The sequence below is a fragment of the Lagopus leucura genome, unplaced genomic scaffold (assembly GCF_019238085.1).
Source record: "Lagopus leucura isolate 7727_CA_CO unplaced genomic scaffold, USGS_WTPT01 Super-Scaffold_73, whole genome shotgun sequence".
Classification (NCBI taxonomy): domain Eukaryota; kingdom Metazoa; phylum Chordata; class Aves; order Galliformes; family Phasianidae; genus Lagopus; species Lagopus leucura.
This window is the reverse complement of record NW_024962252.1, coordinates 25,006,168-25,027,379: the sequence shown is the minus strand read 5'-3', so window position 1 is coordinate 25,027,379 and position 21,212 is coordinate 25,006,168. Positions and strand designations below refer to the sequence as shown.

The window sequence follows — 21,212 nt, the reverse complement described above, 5'->3', positions numbered from 1 at the left end:
CAGACCTCCAGGAGTTGACATGTCTCTTCTTTCTCTCTCCAGAGCACGCAGTCCCAACTCTCAAACAGCTGCTGGCATTCAAGCTGCAAAGGCAACAGACCTCATCATGAGGAAGACAGCAATGGCTAGCGTGCCTCTCTCATCCATAACACTGGGACCACAGCTGCCAAGGCAGTACAGGAACCAAGTTGATGGTGACTCACCCAGGCAGGAGGAGTGCAAACCATGCTCACAGAGACCAAGTGACAAGTGACACACGGTACCAGTGTACTGGGGAAGGAAGAGGTAGATACCATCTGATCTACTGTCTGCCAGAAGGAAAAGCTCGCAACACGGGCGGAGAACCTCTCCTCCAGTCCCTCAGTGAGGAAACCATTCCCAAGCATGTCATCTACGCTACGTGGATCATAGGAGAGAGAGAGACACAAGTTGGCAGGAGATAAGAAGGAAAGGGTGTCAGGAACATCTGGTGCACCCACATCAGGCAGAGAGCTTGTTTGTTTGGGCTGAAGTGTTGGGTGCAGAACAGTCTCACCAGCCTTTGCCATAGGAGCTTCTTCTGCAGCCTTCAGAGATAGACTGGGTGGGCAAACCCCTCTGAGCCAAGAAATAACCATAAAAGCCAAGAGCTTTTATGAAGAGGAAATGAAGGGAAGAGGTGGAGGAGGCATGTGGGTGGGAGACATGCTTTGATGGCAGGCAGAGAAGTGTGGGTGTGCTGCTTTGTTACGGCAGTGCCACCAACAGCCCATCAGCAGTGGATGGGATGATGGTGAGGTTTCTTGGAGTAATGGTGAGCTGAGATTTCTTGGGGAAAGCTGTAAGGCCTGCACCTTCATGCCAGCAACCTGAGGTGGAGTGGGTACGGCTCACACGAGTGCCTCAGTAAGGAGTATTGGAACAGGCTGCACAGGGAGGTGGTGGAGTCACTGCCCCTAAGCAAGAAATGCGTGGATGTGGCACTGAGGGACATCGTTAGCGGGCACGGTGGAGGAGGGCTGACTGTTGAAGTAGACGATCTTAGCAGTCTTTTCCAACATTAACGGCTTTATGATCCTAAGAGGAGAAAGACGGGATAAAGAAAGTAAAAGCTGAATGACATATTTATTCCTCCGACCAGTTAAAAAAACGATCGATTAGAGAAAGAAAAAGAAAGGCAAGACAAGACGCGGCCAGCCATCCCGGCCCTGCACCTGCTCCCCGCAGCCGGGGGCCGCCGTGCGCCTGCGCGCAGGGACCGATGCTCCGCGGCCGCCGCGCCGCGCCCCCCCCCGCCTCCTCCCCGCCCGCCTCCGCCTCCGCGCCCTCCTCCCTGCCCGCGGGGCACGGGAGCCGGTGACGGGAGCGAGGCGGAGTCTAGAGGGAAGATACCGAGAGATAGAGATTTAAATCACATCCCCGGCTGTAGAAGGGCAGCAGCAGCAGCAGCCCCGGCGCAGAGGCACGGACGCAAGCACCGAGGACAGGTCTGCCGGCTCCGCCGCTGCTGCTGCTGCTCGCCATGGGTGCCGCCGCCGCCGAGCCCCCCCGCGCCGCGGGCCTGGTGTCCAGCGTGCTGAACGACACGCTCGAGTTCTACCGCTGGACCTGGAGCATCCGAGGTAACGTGCCAGGCCGTGTCCCGCGCCCACCGCCCCGCGCCCCCGCCGCCATCGACGCCCGGCGCCCCCCGCCCGCGGGCACTGTCGCGCTCAAAATGGCTCCGTTGCCACGGCGACGCGGCGCGGCCGAGGGGTCGGGACCGGCTCCTGCCGGGGTGCCCGGGCGCGTCCTCTCGAGGCGCGGGGGTTCGCGATCCGCTTTAATCCCCCGAGGCACGGGCGGTCTCGGAGCCGCGAGGTGAAGGGCTGCCCGCGGGCCGGGGGTACCGCTTCTCTGGCCTCGACCCTTGCAGCGGAGCCTCCCCGGGCGGCCGCGTTCTTCTGGGGTCCCTCGGTTCCCTCCGGAGCTCCGGCGGCCCGGGACCTGCGCGGCAGCCGGGAGCCCTTTGACAGCATCCCTCGCGCTTTGCAAATGGTGGAGTTCAGCGATTCGGCGAGGAAATGGCTGTTACCATCGCTGCGGCAGCGTTTCGCTTTGTATTAAGTGCGTCGGGGGTCGTTCTGCTGTATTCCGATTTCAGTGTGCTCAGTTTTCGTATTGACACCCAGCATGGAAGATGCTGAAGGAAGAGGAAATGCCTTGAGAGTCGGTATGGGGACGGCAGATGAGGCAGTAAGTCACCCGCTGACAGGTAGCTCCGCAGGTACTGCTGTGTGTCAATGGCGGCCTCAAGCTGGTCAGTGAAACGAGTGGGGTAGAGTTTCTGTTCATTGCTGCCATGAGTGGGCCTGCGCAACTGACAGAACAATAGCACCTCTCTGGATGTTTCCATCGTGTTTTAGTTGACTGCACAGTGATGAGCTCTAGACTAGTTAGATGTAAGCCTACAATTGCATGGAGCACTCTGGAGCAGATGTTTGTGGGAGGCTGCTAAGGGGAAGCGTGCAGCCTTGGTTTGGGCCGGGAGCTCATACTGCATCAGCAGTCGTTGCTTCTCTGCCCCCCTCTGTTTTGCCATCTGCCAAATAACAAACTGATCTTATGTCATAGGTGCAGAGGCTTGCTTTTTTTCTTGTGAGCTGCCTTCCCAGTCTATCCACTGGGTCTTACCGTATTTTAAAAATTATTAAACCTATATACATATTCGTTTCGTCTTTACTTGCAGCCTGTGAGAATATGAGATCAAATGAAAATGCTTGCAGCAGCAGTAAGTTGTCAGCTGTCAGTGCCTGCTCTGCCTCTTGCTGCATACAGTTTTTGTAGGTTCCCAGGTAATGCATTCCATCCCATTAAGAGCATTTTTGGGTGGACGTAAATATAAATATGGTTATTAAGTTTATATCCTTACTTGCTTTGTTTGGAAGAGAGTTTCAAGTTCTCATATATTTCCTGAACTTCAAATGCTTTATTTAAATCCGTATACAGACTATGTGTGTTGTAAGGAAAAGAAGGGAAGTATGAAAAAAATGAAGTTTGTCTAAGGAAGGTAAAGATAAGTTACTTACATTGGCACTACATGTTGAGCAAACTTTTGTTTCCTCTTTTGCTACTTAAGAGCACCTTAAGTGGTAGGATGTTCTTGTGATGCTTGTACAGCATGCTCAAGTCCTTGCTAATCCTATGCAAAACTTTTAAGTTATTACACTAAGATCAGTAGCGTTGCTGTTAATGCAGGAATCCTCTATAATGAAGTGCATTAACTGCATTTGGCATAAGGGACTGAGAGTTTTTGTTCGTGTTCTGAATTTCGTGGTTCCATGCAAGGACAGTTTTGGACAGAGCCTAAGTCACATTGTACTCATATTACCACCCTTGTTTATACCCAGCAGTCTGTAAAAACAAGGTCCTGCTGTACTTACGACCAGGTGTGGGTATGTGAAATGTAGCATCATACCATGCAATTACCATGTAGCTCTGGATAAGAAAGTGCCATTATTGCTATCTAATAAAATCATCTTTTAATGTCAAGGTTTGGCTAAAATACTTTCTCAGTTTGCAGCTTTTCTGCATGCGTCTTCGTTCAGAACAAGATATTGTATCCATTTGTCATCTTTGAGTGAATGTGCGCTAAGATCATGAATTTCACGCTGTTGTGTGAATTCACCTTTGTGTCAAGAGTGGCAGTGATGTTGCTCAACAGCCAACACAAATTATGGCATGCAAGACCATTGCCTAACATTCAATATCATTAAATAAAAAACTATACCACGCAGCAAAGTTGCTCAAGAAATGATGCCATGCAATAGCATTACACAATAAATCATACTGAAACACTACTACACAGCAAAATTACACAATGAAATGTGAAGAAATTTTATTCCCACTACAACTCCTACACAAAGGCTTCTCATTCATATAAAACCAAAATTATTTGTTCTCCAATACTTGCTTCCATCTTCTGTTGGATGCCTAGATCTGTCTTTCTGACTTCAATGCACAAATAGATTGTCTTGCCAGCAGATGTTTTCCTCTGTTGTCCCATACTCCTGTGATGGGACTGTATGTAACTGCCAGAATATCCCACTGAGTACTGTGTTCCTTCAGTTTTATGCAGTAAAGATTTGGTCTTTTTCCACCTTGCTCTGTGATGTTTAAAAAACAACCAACCCTTTCTGAGGTCAAAAAGACATCTGATAAATCCTGTTTCTTTTGTTTGCTTGTTTGTTTTTTAATATGTCACAGATTTTAGTATTAAGCATTCTATCCAAAGCAATTGCCATTGGGCTTGGAGTTTTTTTTCTTCTTCTTGTTTTGATTTTTTTTTTTTTTTTTGGCTTTGTGTTTAATTTTGTATGGTTAGCAACAGTCTGTCTTTTCCTCCATATTTATTATTCAAATATATTTTCAGCCTTAGCAATACTTAAATGTGTTTTTACTCTTGCTAATTTATTTAAAATACATGTTTTCTTCTTCTCTTCTTTGACAGTCTTTTTAAACACCTCTTCATGAAAACCTAAAATCCATTGTCAGCGTATCTTCATCTGAGAAGGCTGAAGGAGATCATTTAGGAAGCCATACATTTTAAGGGGGACAGAAATGGCAAAAACATTATCAACATTACCAAGGGATAAAAAAAGGTTGTTGGGGGAACAATTATTATCAGGAAAGATGATCTAGGAAATTCCATGCCATTATTCCTGTAAGGGCATGGGAGCAGGAATGTGTAATAGATAGGGCAGGGCTTCTTCTTTCTTCTGGCTCAGATAGCTGGTTGGGGTTAGATCTGGGCAGGAAGGATTAAGGGTATGATTAGATGACTGAGCAAATGACTTAAAGGGAGGTTCCAGGCTGAGTCCAGGAGAACTATTAAGATGAATAACTCAGGACAAAATCCAAGAAAGAATGTGGAAATCTCAAAACGTGGATGAAGAGACTGTTGACACTTAGGGAGGAGGAGTAGGAGACTGGCCTGAAAAGGAAGTGTGTGAAACCCATTATCAAAAAGAGGTATTTTAGGGGAATGAGTTAATTTGAATGTGCTGAGCTAAATAACAGAAGGATTTATGGACTTTGGGTGAGAATTATTGTTCTTGGAACTCCAAGTTAAAAGAAGGCAGGGCTAGCCCAGGCCATGTGCAACTGCTTTGGAACAGCACTTATTTACAGCTGTTGCAGTTAATAAGATTAGAGTTTTTCCGTCAAGAGGAAAGAGAGGCAAAAGATGCTGCTTAGAGAACCATCCTACCACTGAAGTGGAAGTTTACATCTTATTCGGGAGTGACATCAACTGTATCAGTTGGGCCAGAAGTGTAAGGGCATGAGGATAGGGAATATGGGGGAAACTCACAGCTACTTGCATTTACAGTGATCTGGTGGAGCTGCTCTCATGGAACTCTGCTGTAAAGTCTTGTGCTGGGAAGGTCTTGAGACTACAGCTTTATGTGAGGAATCTATCCTAGTTTGTTTTTCAGCCCATGGAAAAGAACTGGAAGAAAGCACGTTTCTTCTTCTTCCCTTATTCTTTACCCCATGGAGAAAGTGAAAATGGCCAAATGATCCTGGATATTTATGCCTGGAGAAAGTTCATTGAGGTGGTTGGCAGAACAGTGGATTTATCTGAGTGAAAGCAGTATATTGTGGTATTGGAGTATTTGTGCCAGAGCTGGAAGCCAGAAGCATCCTGATGAAAGTTCTTCAGAAACTGAAGGTGGGGGGAGAGATAGAAGAATGAGACAAAAATTCTTGCAGTCTGTTTCACAGAAGGGAAACAGAATCTGCTCCTAAGTTTTTGGAGCATCAGACTTGGTGATTTGGACAATACTTGATTTGCAAATGCAGTTTTCTTCTCAAATAAACAGTTTTTTGATCGGTGACCATGACTGTAAAACAAGGATTAGGCGTGGAAAGACTTAGACTTCCTTGTAAAACAGGGAAGACCAATGCCAGAAACTATAGAACTGGGTAAGTGTAATTGGGTTTGGCTGCCTTGGGGCAGAAGCAGCACTTAGAGAAGTTGATTGCAGAAGTAAAGAATGCTGAAGGCTAGAACACGTGAATCCACTGTCAACCAAACCAAAGAATAGGAGCATCCCAATTTGCTTCATTTGCATTTCATTAAGCATCCTTCTTAACTGCCAGTGAAGGAACTTATTTGATGTAAAAAAAACAGCTACTGTTTTTTTTTTTGGGGGGGGGGGGGGGGCGTTTTTTGCTGGGTGTTTGAGGGAAGTTTCACCCATGTTTCATCACCAGAAGATATCAAGTTGCAGAACTCAAAGGAGAGCTAATCAGAGCAAAACAGGTGCAAGAACATTTGGAAATGGAGCATAATTCAGAAAAGTGCGTTCCTGAAGTGGAAGCTCCCATTCAGAGGTTTTGGATCCCCAACCTTGAAGAAGTGGAGCCTTAGGGAGTAGCCTGAAGCAAGGCTAACGATGTGAGCAAGAAGCTGAGTTGTAAAAGGAAGACTCCTCTTTCATAAAATGAAGAAGTGATAAACTGCAAGTCTCAGCTCCAGCAGAGAGATGAAACAAGAAAAAGGCCTTCAGAGCACCTGTAAGAATGTGATACAAAGTTCTGTTTGAACTTTATGAAGTTAGTGTTAAATAAGACAATACTGCTAAAGCAGTTTCCTTAAAAATGGCTGGAAAACTAAACAGAATTTAACCAAGCTGATTGCATGACCTTGGTATCTACTGTAGCTAATCCAAATGACATTTAAAATTACCGCATACCATGAACCACTGTTATGGAGCTCTTGGCAGATCACATTTCTCAGCTGAGGCCACGTGCCATCAGTGAGGTGCAAATCAGAACATTGTGTAGGAGCCTTACGCTGCAACGGGAGGGAGGGAGCTCTCAAGCAGTTGAAATATCTGTGGCGTGAAGCAGAGTCGTTCATCTTGGGGACAGCACTGGTTGCGTACATTGATGGAGCCCAGGAATTGAAGTGTTGTTTGTAGGTGGTTGTCTCTGATTAGTGGAACTTGACTACAGATTGATTGTGGTAGTCATTCTATATTTATGCTGTGCTCAGGGTTATAGTTATCGTGATGGCATTCAGAAGAGGTGGTATCGAACACAGCTCTGTGTTGAAACCAGGAAAGACTGTCAAAGGCAACTTAAGGACAACCAGTAGAGGAAGAGGTAGGTTAGAGATGCTTCTAAGGACTTGAAGATCAAGGGCCATGAGATGTGGGTGAGGCAAGATTCTACTTTTGCCAGTCCAGACAGGTTTTTGGAGTCATTAGATTCACATGGAAAGAATAAGGAGCGCTGAGATGAAAGATGGATGAGTGAAAAGGCTCCAAGCAGACATTGGGAAAACTTTGTGAGGAAGAATTTGCTAGGATGCAACATTAGGGGGAAATGGTTGTAGTGTGTGCTGTAGAGCTTTTGAACTGGGAAAAACTGGGGCTCAATGATAATTCATTTAGCTAAAAAGAACTGGCCACAGAAAGAACAAGCTATCTGGCTTCTAGAGAGTGTTGGTGTGATCAGAGCGTGCCTGGAGCGTAGAAGTTGGGACAGTGTGCTTGAAAGGGCTTTGGACAGTAAACTGCTGTGCTATGGGGCTTTCAGCCTGTATTTTATTTAAAACAAAGCTGAAGCTACCATGACATTTAAGAAGGAATTCACTTTAGTGTGTGATACAGACTGACCTCCTTGGAAAGATATAGACAGATAATAGCTAGTTTCTTGATCTTATTTAGGTGTGATGTGTAACTGTGCTTAATTTTGTCAAGACATGTGTGCTTTTGAGCATATGGACTGCAAGGAATTTTGGCATTTTTTAGACAGAAATTAAGGTGGGTATGAGGCTCATCCTGCTGATGGTCAGAAAGCAGCCCTATGAGAATTCTCAAGACTGCACCCAGTAGAGCAGGAAAAGTGATATATAGCTGCAAGGCAAGCCCAGAGCTACAGTGCGCTATGTGCTTTGTATTAAATCCCACTGTGTGAGCTTGGATCTCAAGATAAACATGAGGTAGTTTACCTTTCTTTCACAGAAGGTGTGAGGTAACAAACTATGTCAATTTGGCTTGCGTTTATTGCAAAACAGTGTCAGGCCTATGGGCACTGACTGCTCTAGGTTGTGGTGAGCTACTCACTTACGTGCCTAGTGCTCAGCTCTTTTATTCATGCACTTGGTTTTAGTGGCCTGATCCTTAAGTCCTGCCTGTGAATGTTCTCTCTTGGTGGCATTGTGTTGGCTTGTACGTTGAGCTCCTCACCTGGTTCACTCCCTCCATCCACCTCCCACATGCATTTCTCTGTTTCATCATAACCTTGAGTTCTGACAGTTTGGTTTATATCCATCTTGTTTTCCTCTTCCCTTTATCTCTTCCTGCATTTCTCAAAAGTGCCTTTTTCTGTGTCTTGTACGTATTATGCTTCAGATATTCTGATTGAGAACACTGAGAGTATTTTCCTCTGGGTTATTTATTTTTTTTCCTGAATGTGAGTATCATTTCCTCATATCCCACTGCCAGTTACAGCAAGTGTGAGTGATTGCTCTGTTGATGGTTATAAAATATTGCTGGAAGAAGACATTTATAGCCCATTTCTTTCATCTCATCTATTGAGCCAGTAAATCTTGTCTTTGCAAAAAAAAAATTTATTGTGTCCTTCTATTCCTGTATCATAATTACAGTACTTCCTTTTAAGATGGTTTAATATACCACTCTATAGGAAAAAATAAAAAAGAAATACAAGTGCTAACTTGAATAGCTGGGCTGAAAATAAGAGACCGTTTTATTGTATTTTCTGGGTTTGCATGTAATACTTAATATTTTGCTAGGAACAAATGCATCCCTTTGGAGTACTTCATGCAGAGTGCCCTGATGGACTTTGATACTTAGGCCAAATTTTCTTTTATATACTGTCTAACCACTGTGTCAGTGATCTATGAATTTTTGATCAAGGGTAAGAAAGTATTTCAGAAATCATCAAAGTTTAGATCTGGGGACCATATGTGACCATGAAAGATAACCATGAAAAGTAGAGAGACTTAATTGTGGCAGTCATTTGGATATGGCATTACATAGCAGCCAAACTCATTGTTTTTTCTACTTGTATACTTAGTGAAAGACTCCGATATTTATAATTGTTCTGAACATCTTTGGGCAGGAGAACACTTCACTTTCTTGTTCAGTTTACATTTTCAAAAACAACTTTTCCAGAATTGTTATTTTTTTCCCCTGGATTTGTCATTGCTGATATTGAAAGCGTGTTGAGGCTTATGGTGTTATTCTTCTGTGAGGGATTCTTTTGTGGAGGCAGATGTACCAACAGAAGACCTGCTATACCTCACTACTGTAAATTTTACTTCTGCCCTTGAATTTGGAAGATAAGAGCTAATGCATTTTAATATCTTCTTATGCAGTTGTACTCCAAACAAACTTTTGACCTTGTTTATCCTTCTACAACCAAGTTAGTTAGCAGCACCCTCGTGCTGATGCAAACAAAAGCAGGCAGTTTTATCAGCAGGATTTATTGTGCAGCTCCTTGCAAATGTTCTCTGGTATCTGTTTTCTTTCGTTGTTTTTTTTTAAATAGATTTCATTTGCCATTCCTGGTCCTCTGACATGTTTGCGCACTGCATCTAGGAGTCTCTAAATACTCATCTGAAATCCCAAATCATTCTTAGTTATGAGAACAACAGTGTAAGTTGTTTGCAGTCGCTGTGTAGTTAAGCAACTGTATGCTTCTGCTGTGTTAGCATATCAGCAAGATATTTCAGTGCTGCACTTAATGTCCCATTAGTGCTGAGTGTGTAACTTCTCTCTACAGTGGGTAAGGCGTTGCAGAGATTTTAATTTAAAGGATTATTAATAACAGTTAATTTTCAAGGATGTTAGCTTCTATCTGAGGGAATCTAATATAGATCTGTCTATGGAGAAAATCTGTTCTGCGGTCATCTACCCTTTGCCATTACAAAAGCCCCAGTTTGTACTAGGTGGGCCAATACTCCAGTCTGCTATTGCAACACTGAATGTGTGTACATCGTATGCTTGTATGACTGCTTACTAATACTCTAATACTCATGCAAGTATTTTAATTGTACTAAAAGATAGAACATGGTTTAAAGAGAAGTTCTGATAAGGAAAACATTGCAGAAGAAAATCTTTTCAAAGTATATTTCATGCTGCACATATTTCTGTAGAAATAGAGAGACATGCTTGATCACAGCAGTGTGTACCTAGTTCCTAAAATTGCAGCCTGTGCTTTTTGTTTGTCTATTTTGTTTTTTGTTCTGTTTGCATCTGTATCTTGTAACCTTTCAGGAAAGGCATGCAGGTGTCACTGCATTGGGAATGTATCTTGCTTTTGTGATGGTTGGGAAAGTCAGATTTGACAAATGAATGAAAACAAGCCTTGAGGGCTTATTATCTTGCACATCTTGTGTAAGCTTTAGCAAGGATTACATTTTTATTATTCCTTGAAGCAGAGTTTTTGTAGTCCCCACGAGTAATCATAATCAATGGAGGAGGTAAATAAAAAATAATTGGAACAAGGCAGTCTTGTTGACTTGAAAATCCTGATGAAATGCTGAACTGATGTGACTCCTGAGCTTAATTTCATTTCAATCTTTGCCTCGAGAGAAGTGCGTCCTGTAATTGCTGTGCACAGGCTCAAAGGTGGTATGATACTAGCAGCTGAGTTATAGGAGTCCCAAGAAGACTAGGATGCTACTTACAATACCAGTTACACCACACCTGACCTTATAACAACAAAATGGGATTATGCGTCCTGTTACTTTAATGGGAGTTTATGAAATATGCACGTTGCCCTGATGTTTAGTAGCTGCAGGAGATGTTCTTCATACCTGTGTGGTATCTTGATTTTATATTAGGTTCATGTATTGCGGTGTATAGTTTTATATTAGGATAAGTAGTCAATTGCAAAGCCCTGAAGTACAAAGGAAAACCACAGTTTGTTGCATGCAGTACCTGTTAGTCTTGTCTATACCTCTTTTGGTTTGGGCAGGCACCTCTAATTTCTGGATGAAACAGTATTTAGTTTTGCCTGCAAATTTCTAAAATCTATTTCTGTTGGTGTTTTTTTTTTGGGGGGGGGGGGGGAAGAGAAGGAGGAGAGATTGTTTTGTTTTGGAGTATATATTTTTATTATTTGTTGTGCTACAGAAGAACGTTTTTTCTTCTTGCATCTTGGTGTTTCAAAGCTTGTTATAACGATAACACTTGGCCATGAAATTGTGATGCTTCTTTATTCTCAACCCAACCAAATTCAGTGATTGAACTAGATGACCCTAGTGGTCTTCTCCAACTTTAATTATTCTTTGATTCTATGAGATTAAATTGTTCTTGTTAAAGCTTGAGCATAGATGAAATACTTGACTCGCATATTCCTGTTTATTCTCTAAGATCTAAGTGAATGTGACATCTTTGTACCATTGTGTGCTAAAAAGGGACCAAAGTGAAGCCGCTGTTGTGCTCCCTTGTTGGAAGTGTTGTCCATACAGCAACAGACTCTTTAGCAGGATCTGTTGTGATAGGACAAAGGGAAATGTTTTCAAAGAGAAAAAGGGGAGATAACGATTGGGTCTAAGAAAACAAATATTTTACAGCATGGGTAAGGAAGCACTGGAACAGGTTTCCAGAGAGGTAGTGGATTCTCCATCCTTTGGAGGCATTCAAAGTCAGACTGGATGGGGCTCTGAGCAACCTGATCTAGCTGAAGGTGTCCCTTTCATTGCAGGGGAGGTGAACTAGGTGACCTTTAAAGGTCATGTCCAACTCAAACAATTCTCTGACCATGCACGTGTGCATGATGATACAGAGCTCTACTCTGAGGGAAAGTGGCTCAAACTTGATTGGCACAGTGGCCATTTTCCCATCAAACAGGTGCTAGGCTAATTTCAGTGTTTGGAGACTAGCCAGAGTAGAGCTATGAGAATGGTTAAAGGTCTGAGAATATGTCTTTCAGTGAACAGGGGGAAAAATGCGAGCAAGATGAAAACTGCTTGTAAGTACACAAATGAGAGGAAAAATGATGAGTCTTCAGTCTACCATGGAAAATTATGATTTATTGACTGCTTCAAGCTTAATTCTAATTTTTGCAGTAGGTGTAATTGACAGTTTATAGCAATAGATTTTTTTAGGGTTCTCTGCCTCTGGAAATACATACTGGAAAGTAAAATGAGAAATTTTTCTCAGGGAGGTATCTAAGCTAGAACAAATGAGTTAAAGGAGATTGGAAGGCCTTTGTTTTGTAAAGTATAGTGCATATCTGTGTTCCTCAACAAATACAGGTATCTTCAACCTGTCAGACTCCTTTAGAAATACCTGTAGTGCCTGCAGACTGCAGACATCACTGACTATGATGGGTGAGATAAAGGCAAGAAGCATAAACTAGGCATTCCCGGTGTCCCAGCCCTTCTGCTTTCCTGCACTGCCCCACCTGGGAATCTATACAGAGTTTTTGATGAATCAGATATGGTATGGGCATGTTTGTGCTCTGGCTTTGGTCCTTTATTGTAGGATTTTCCATGAGGAAGGTTGATAACCTGAGGCATTTGAGGACTGGAGCGCAATGAAAATGTGTAATAAGTAATCTGCATCAGAGCAGACAAGCTAATTCAAGAGCTGGAGGACTTTAAAAGAATATTTAGTTTCAAACTGTATAGATGCTTTATTGAAATTACAATAAATAAATGCATAAAAATCTTTTATTTCTGTTGGTATTCAATCAACCTGTTTTGAGTGTGCGATTTTCAGTCTCAGGTTATGGAGCCCACGCAGTTCTACCATTGTATAGCTTATATTTGTAGCTTCAGCTGTTTCATTTGTGTGTTCTGTGGCTTCAGTTTGTCAGACTGAAGTAGTGGTTTTTGCTTATTTGTATTTTCTTGGAATCTCCACAAACTGGTAATGATAAATGCACTGCTCAGTGGTTCTGATGTGTTACTCCAATTAATTTAAAAAGCCTGGGCTCTAACCACAGAGATGTTTACTTGAGCTGAACTAGTCTGCAAGTGGTTGTGTAGCCACAGTGAGTATTTTATTCATTTGTAACCATTTAAGGGGCTGAGCCAGTGGTTTTAACACAAAAGTAGGAAGAGAAATATGTAGTATAGAACATTATTAATCATCACCAGAAATAAAAAGTAGAGAAGAATGCTGGAATACTATGAAGGAATTTAATCCTGTAACTTTGTATGCATTATGTCACAAGGTGCACGAAGGTATTTCTCACGTGTTTTCTTACAAAATGAAAACACAGATCAGAACTCTGAATTGTAGTGCTACTGGAGCTGACAAGCGAAATTGTTTGATTAATACCACAGAGTTTTTCATAGAACAACCAAATACTGCTTACTGGTTTGCCTTCCTTATCTTGCAGGACCTAAATTTAACTTCTTTGAGGAACTCTTTTTCAAACGTGTGACGGGGCTTTGGGAGGGCTTCTCGTTTGAAATAAACAGCATGATCTGCAGAGAACTCTCACTGCTAAGAAGCACTTTTAAACAGCCACCGTCATTTCTGCAGTGTCTTTAGAAATGTGATTGGACAGATGGATGTGCTGGATTGGCACTGTAAGTGTCTTTGCGCTGAGAATAGTATCAATAGCTATTAATAACTTCGAAAGGCTCTCCAGATAAATTAGTGAGTAGCAACCTCATAGCTAAGGAGTACACATGTCGTTGAGCTAAAAACTTGCATTGATTTTATTGTTTTTATTTTTATAAAACAAATGTGAGTGCAAGGAATTTCAGAAGTCACGTCTTTTAGTTGTATTTCCTCTAAAGCTAATATTAAATGCAGAGGTAGTCACCATTGTATCGGTTCAGGATTTCTCCTGATGGGTGTTCAAGTTACTGTGCATTTTTTGCTTACTTTTAAAGTTTGTACTTCTTCATTGGGGGGAAAAAAAATCATAGGCTCAGTAGCATACAGAAAATGTGATGACCTAAATCCGTCTCGACTGACAAGGAAAGGCTGAATCACACATAATAGAAGCATTTGCTTATTAAAACACATACAGTGCTCTTCATAGACATTTCTAATGATTTTAAATTCAGGTCTCTGTCAGTACAGCCTTGCTTGTGAAGTTCATCTTCTTTTGCCTTCTATATTTCAGTATAGGTATATAGGGCAATTACATCCTGTTCAAACAGTGGATGGTAGAATATTCAGTCCTTTTAATGGTTCTACTCTCAACCTTGCATTTGAGGAGCGGTTCCTGCATATATTTCCTGTTGATTGCCTCACACAATAAAGATATAAATCCTGAAAAAATTAGATGCCTTGAGGCAATTTCAAATATGTGTGTTCTCCTCTCTCTTGTGTTGCCTTTGCAATGTGAGACTTAAAAATGTGTATATGCAAAATGGCAGGTAAATCTCATGCATGTGAAGATTCTTGCCTTACATAACATGTTCCTGCTAGAAAAGTGCTGTTAAAAGATGCCTTCCTTTATTCTGGATTCACTTTGCAATTGAGTACTGCTTTAAATGTCTGGTCTACAAAGCTTGTACCACCTTACAACAAAGCACTGTACTACAGGTTGTACCATCACAACAATCATTTCATTTGTGATCAAATTAGAATCTGGGTCTTAGGATTTGAAAGACAAACGCATTAATCCCCTGAAAGATGCAGTCACTCTCTGTCAATTCTAATCAAGTGAAGGCATTGCTCATTTTGCTTCCAGGCAATTGGAGGGGTTGGGTTTTTTTTTGTTTTTGTTGTTGTTGTTTGTTTGTTTCTTTATTTTTTAATATGGGGAGCTGGGCTTTTTGGTTTTGTTTATTTTGGTTTTGTTTATTTTGTTTTTCAGGTAATAATGCACCTATTACATGTAAAATAATGCAGGATTTGGCACCCTTGTATGTCCTTTCAAACTATCACAGTTCTCTGTAATTTGCAGAAATCCTTTGTGGCTGTCTGTACCAGAGAATAAATGGGATACAAAATTCTGCTGTTTTTGCTAAAACAAGGGTGGGGTGAGGTTATTATTATTTTGAGTAAGTTGGAAGATTTGTCACTTTAAACAGATGATTTAATTTCTCTTGATTTGAAAGAGTTTATCTTACTATCCTGAAAGGAAATTTGGGAAAAAGCTGTGTGTGTAACTGTTTTCTGCATAGATCTTGGGTAGGAAGTCTTGCCCAGTAAACTGAAAGGAAACTGTGTTTGTAGTGCTTTCTGTGCAACAAGAATGATATATTCAGCTGTTCTAAAAGTTAACTAGTTACTTTGTATTGTCCAGGCAAGATAGTAGGATGAATAAGTTGTATTGTTTCATGTTGTTTTGTTTGTATGTCTGTTTGTTTATATCTAGAATTTCTGGGATAAAAATTACCATGTTTTCTAACACCATCAAGTTAATCAAAAGTAGTCAGATATAGAGTCTTTCAAATGCCCTTAAAATAAATGCCGTGTTTCTGTTTTGATTATCTATGATACGCTTCAGAAGTGAACTGACTATTGTAATATTGAGTCTTCTCTTCAAACGGGTGTGTTATGCTGAGAATGTTTTTAGTTATCCTAGGAGAGGTCAGGCTCAAACGCTAGTCAGGCACCTTCCCAGGGCAATGGGATGTGCAATCTGTGCTTTGTAAAGGCTGGTATTGAGCTGTAGTGGTTCACAGACCAGGAACCCCATGTAGAGGGAAGGTAACAAGAAAACATGCAGGTATGGAAGCATACCATCCGCTTCTATGCTGGGAGGTGTACTTATGTATTCCTTTGTTTTTTTTTTTTCTCCAGCAAAGTGGGTGAAATATTGGTTGACAGTTCTGATGAAGCGTGAGGAGGACCCGACTTGCGAGTGGGCTTTCATAAAAGATTTCATTGTTCCCCTTCCTTTCACCTACAGGCATAATCTTTGCCTCCTGACACAGAAAGAGATCTGAGATAGATTATGCTTTCTTGTTTTGGGCAGTGGGCAATAATGTTCATCTCCTGTTCATCTCAAATCTTCCACTTTCATGTCTTCAGAGTCATCACTTTAGCAGTTAGGATGCAATGAAATGCCAGGTCAGAAAATAGAAGCCACTGTGTCCCTGACTGCTTAAACAACATAAGGAGACTGGGAAAGCCTCTTGCTTTTCTTGCTCTTTACATTTTGTGCACTATAGTGTCTGAAGCAAGATGCAGATTTGATTAAAGCTTGTCACGTTGACTATTCCTGAACTGTCTTAATTAAAAAGTGAAATCTTTCTCCTTACTTGGCAGAAATAAATCTCTGCCCACTGCCTCATATCATGTGGAAATGACAATCTCCTTTACTATGTTTTTTTTTTAATGGTCTTTTAAAAAACTGTTGTTTTTTTAGCTATGTTTTGTTGGGTGATCACTAAAAGCAAGAGGAAATTGAATTGAATTAAAAGGGAGATCATAGTGTAATAATTGCAACACAGCAGTGTCATTTCAGTTTCAGTAGGTAATATTCTATGAGGTGTGGAAAATGGGGCAGTTCTTTCTGTGTCAGCTCACTGTACTATACTGGACAGCAGTTATTTTACACAGAGTACATTATATTGCAATAGAATTGTCTGTCCCAGGGACTTGCTGAAGTGTAAAAGGCAACTTTTCTTTTTTTCTTCCATTGTATTTAACTGCCCCTATTTTCACAGCCAGATTTCTTTTTTTTTTTTGCCAGTCCTCCCTATGCTCCTTGCTCTGTTTGCCTGTGGCTTCTGTCAGGGGCTGCAGTGCCAAGTCTGACTGCTATCACTCTGGCAGCATCCAGCTCACTGCAGGTTTCCATGCACAAAAACAACGCTGCCTCTCTCTTGTTTGTCTCTTTTGTTAACAGTCATAATGGAAGCAGCTAGGCTAGTTTCTATTTCTCCTTTTCCGCTTCTTATTAAGACTGATGGCTTCAGTCCTAAAAAGCACTGTATTTGCAATTTGCAGGTTAAATATTGTAAAATCAACAGGAAGCGAGATGAGTCAGTGCTGTACATGCTGTCTTTCTGTAGACTACAATGTGTGGGATTTATTAGAAATACAGAAAGTCTCCTGACATCTGCTTCTAAAAATATGGTTCTAATGTGTGTTCTTAACCACCAAGGCAAGGTGGCTGGAGAATGGAATGAGAAGGAATGGCAGTGCTGTTCTGTTCCTACCTCATTGCCCCAGAGTTCTGTGCAAAACAGACTCAGTCTAGAGAGATTCGTGTGATTTATTACCTACTGATAATAGACCAGAGCTGTGAGAACTAAAAGCAAACTACAGACACCTTCCTCCTATCCACCCTTACCTACCTTTTCCCCACAAGTGACACATGGGAATGGGAAATGGGGACTGAAATCTGTCTGTAGTGTTTGGTTTCTGCCATTCCCTCATGGTCACTCTCTGCCCATGTTCCACAAGGTTCCTCCCATGGGATGTTGTCCTTCCCAAACTGATCCTGCGTGGACTTCCCATGGGCTACAGCTCTCTTAGCACTGCGCCAACACGGCTCCATACCACAGGGCCCACCCTTTGGGCATTGCTCCCCAGGAGTGCAGCTCCCCCAGCCCTCCCACCCCACTACAGGCTGCTCCCCACAGGTTGCAGCTCTGGTCTGGCTGCTTCTCTGGGGGTATCCATGGCTGTGGCTCCTTTGGGCCTCATCCGCCACTGCACTGTGGGCTCCTCTGTGACTGCATGTGGAGATCCACTCCATGTGGTGCTTGTGGGTGCCTGGAACACCTCTTGCTCTCCTTCTGCACCGACTTCAGCATCTGCCAGGCTGTTAGTAATGAAACAGTTACTTTCTATCTATTGCTATAGCCAGAGATTAGCCTTCATAAGAAGGGCACAAGAAAACACTGAGAAAATGAGGAAAGAGACATTACTGTAGTCACTTCCATCCTTCCTCTGTGGCAAAGCCATCTTTTAATCCTGAATTTCACTGGTTCCTCAGGCTGAATGCTTCTTTTGACATAGATCCAGGACTTTATATAGCAAATTCTGGGCCCTAGAGTATGTGCAATGCTAGATCCCAAGAGTGACTCTAAGGCAGTTTAAAAAAACCCTGTTGTCTCCAGTACAGAAGCATAGACTACTCTAAGCTGAGCATTCTGAACTGTTCTATCTAGTATTTTTTCAATAATGTTATTACGTTTTTTTGGTTTTTTTTTGTCTGAAACACGTCAGACAGATATGCGTCAAATAGGAAAGTTATTTGACACCATATACTCTATGTAAAGTATATGTAGTGGGGGATTTTTATGCCAAATTTTAAAATAAGAAATCTGTTAACTTTATCAGCATTTGCCAAATTTATGTGTCTTCCATTTGCAGAAGTTCTCTTCTTTTTAAAACACTTCTTAAAAGTGTTATTACAAACAATCTAGTCTCAAGACTCAAATGTGTACAAAGTAGGTTTGCAGGTGATACTAAATTGGGAGGAGCAGTTGTTTCCCTTGAGAGTAGAGAAATCTTGCAGAGTGTTCTTGAGAAACATAGTGACATGGTTATTGGATGTTACGATGACAGACCTACTGCTGGACTAGATGACCTTAGTGGTCCTTTCTAGTCTTAATGATTCTATGATTGGAGGGCTGGGCAATCAGCAACCACACGAAGTTTAACAAGAGCAGTGCTGGATTCTGCATTTGGGACAGGGCAGTCTCTATGTATAGCCCTGGAGGATGCAGGAGAGCAGCCCCATGGGAAAAGAAGTCTGGTAGTTCTGGCTGAGAAAAAGTTGAACATGAGCCAGCAGTGTGCCCTGGAAGCCAAAAGGGCCAACCATACCCTGGAGTGTATCAGGCACTGCCGACAGGTGAGGGGAAGGGTTTTGTCCTGTTCTGCTCTGTGCTGTGTGGCCTCACCTCCAGCACTGGGTGCAGGTTTGGGCACCAAGATATAAGAAGGATGCAAAACTGTTAAAGAGCATCCAAAGGATTTAGATGAAGGATCTGGAGGGTAAGATCTCTGAGGAGCAGCTGAGGTCCCTTAGATATCTTCAATTTAGAAAAGATAAGGCTGGGAGGAGGCCTCATAGTGGCTGCAGCTCCTCACAGGGAGCGGATGGGCAGCGCTGAGCTCTGCTCTCTGTGAGTGCAGCAGGACCTGACAGAATGGTATAGTGCTGTGGCAGGGGAGGGTCAGGTTAGGAAAATGTTCTGCACCAGAGGGTAGTCGAGCCCTGGAACTGGCTGCCCAGGGCACTGGACATGGACCCAAGCTGCTGGAGTCCAAGGGTCATTTGGACAGTGGCCTCAGACATAGGGTTTGAATTTTGGATGGTGCTGTGAGGAGCTGAGAGTTGGACTCAGTGATCCTTGTGGGTCCCTTCTAACTTTGAATATTCTATGGTTCAATGAATGGTGTTGAATGTTTGGTTATATTGCTGCTGCGGTCACCGATCATTGTAAGTAAAATGCTTTTTGGGGGATTACTGGATTGAGTTTGGGCTACCTGATTTATTTTTTTTTTACTGTTTTGGATTGTAGAACTGGAATGAACTTGTTTAGCTTAATGAGTCTCTATACGAAGTAATGTGATTTTTTTAAACTATTTTCTTTAAGTCCTTTAGAATGAATATATTGTGTTTCTGCTATGTGATGCAGATATTCTAGGAGAAAATAATATTTAATGAATGCAGTGCCTAAAACGATGATGAAATTTGTTTAGAGTTTGACTCCTTCTGTTTGCTTCATCCTCCCCAGACAAGCGTGTCGATGATTGGCCCTTGATGCAGTCTCCATTTCCAACACTGACTATAAGCACTATTTATCTCCTCACTGTTTGGCTGGGCCCCAAATGGATGAAGACAAGAGAGCCCTTCCAGTTACGTTTCCTGTTGGTTGTTTACAACTTTGGAATGGTTCTACTCAACTTCTTCATTTTCAAAGAGGTGTGTATGCACTCTTACAGGAGGGAGTTCCTACTAAGGTTTGAAGGCATCTGCAGATGCAAAATTAAAATAATCTTATGCGTTTTATGTCTGTTGTAGGGGGTTTGGCCCAGATTTTTAAAACGGAATTTGTGTTTCACATGAGCATTTAGGTAGTTAGGTACATTGTGATTTGGATAAAATACCTAGATGGATATATATAAAGAATTTGTACACTATCTAGACCAAGATTTTCTTAGATTTATGTTAACGTAAATACTGGGGAGAATAACTGGAATCCACAAAGATTTAAGGGGAATTATTTAACAGTTTGGAAATCATTTTTCTAGAATAGTGATTCAGAATACATATGATCCTACGAAGTAGTTTTTGTTACGGTGATTTTGCTCATGAGGGTTAAGGGCCTTCCTGAAAGACTGTGGATCCTGAAAGATTGTGGATTTACAATATGTATTTCCAGAAATAAGGAAACAGATAACATGGTTAAAATTACAGAATTTCTCTTCAAGATGGCCTGTTCAACACTTTTGCCAGGAAAACAGGATTTTTCTTTATATTGACCTTTCTCCAAATCCTCGTACTAGTTGATTAGTTGTTTTTAAGTCATAATTCTTTGCCGTAACACCTCGTAATTTCCTCTAAATTGTCTCCTTGCACTATTCAGAAGTGTAATGAGATATTGCAGATAACCCAGAATTTAGTGCTGTCACCTAAAGATAATTGTGAAAATGGATAAAATTGATGAGGCGTCTTGGCAGGTTAAAACTGAAATTCCTCTGAAATGAGTTCACTGCTTTTTTTTTTTTTTTCCTGTATCTGTCTCTTTCACTTTTTTCTTAATGAGTCTGTATTATCCATAAGCTGAATTACACCAAGCTTATGGTCAGTTCATATTCAAAGCTCTGTTGCTTATAAGATAATAAATGTATTTGTGTAGCATTGTCAAACCACTGAATTCATATACAAATGAATGTAACTGCCCAGCTGCAGACAGAGGTTCTAATTTCCTGCTATTTCAAATGGGTCCAATTGGTTATTCAATGGATGTTAAACCAAGCAAGCTGTTCATACAACACTTGTAATAAGAAGTGACTTTTCTCAGTCTTAGGGACTGATACAAGTATTCAAGTTTCAAATGTTGTCTTTAGCCAGGCAACTTCTACTTCAGTCCATATGAGGTTCACATTACCTATGTGCTCCTGTTGTAATTGTCATGAGTAATGTAGTTGATACAGCTAAGATGACACTCTATTTGTATTTTGTGAATGGCTGAAGTTTCTGTGTATTGCTAAGAATAGGATTTGAATGTGAAGTGCTTTTGATAAGATCCATAGATTTTGTTTTTAAATTTAAATGTTATTTAAATATTCATCCTGGTTACTAAGTGCATTGTTCAATTTGATAACATA

At 41.7% G+C, this 21,212-nt stretch overlaps 1 protein-coding gene across 1 annotated transcript in view; it reads left to right on the top strand.

The window, feature by feature from the left end:
• The first annotated feature begins 1,501 nt into the window (after positions 1-1,501).
• ELOVL4 (ELOVL fatty acid elongase 4) overlaps positions 1,502-21,212 on the top strand; it is a 31,807-nt gene continuing 12,096 nt past the window's right edge. Inside the window, exons 1-2 of the mRNA XM_042890557.1 lie at positions 1,502-1,601; positions 19,616-19,803. Coding sequence (XP_042746491.1) covers positions 1,502-1,601; positions 19,616-19,803 — 288 coding nt within the window. The remainder of the gene's footprint in view (positions 1,602-19,615; positions 19,804-21,212) is intronic.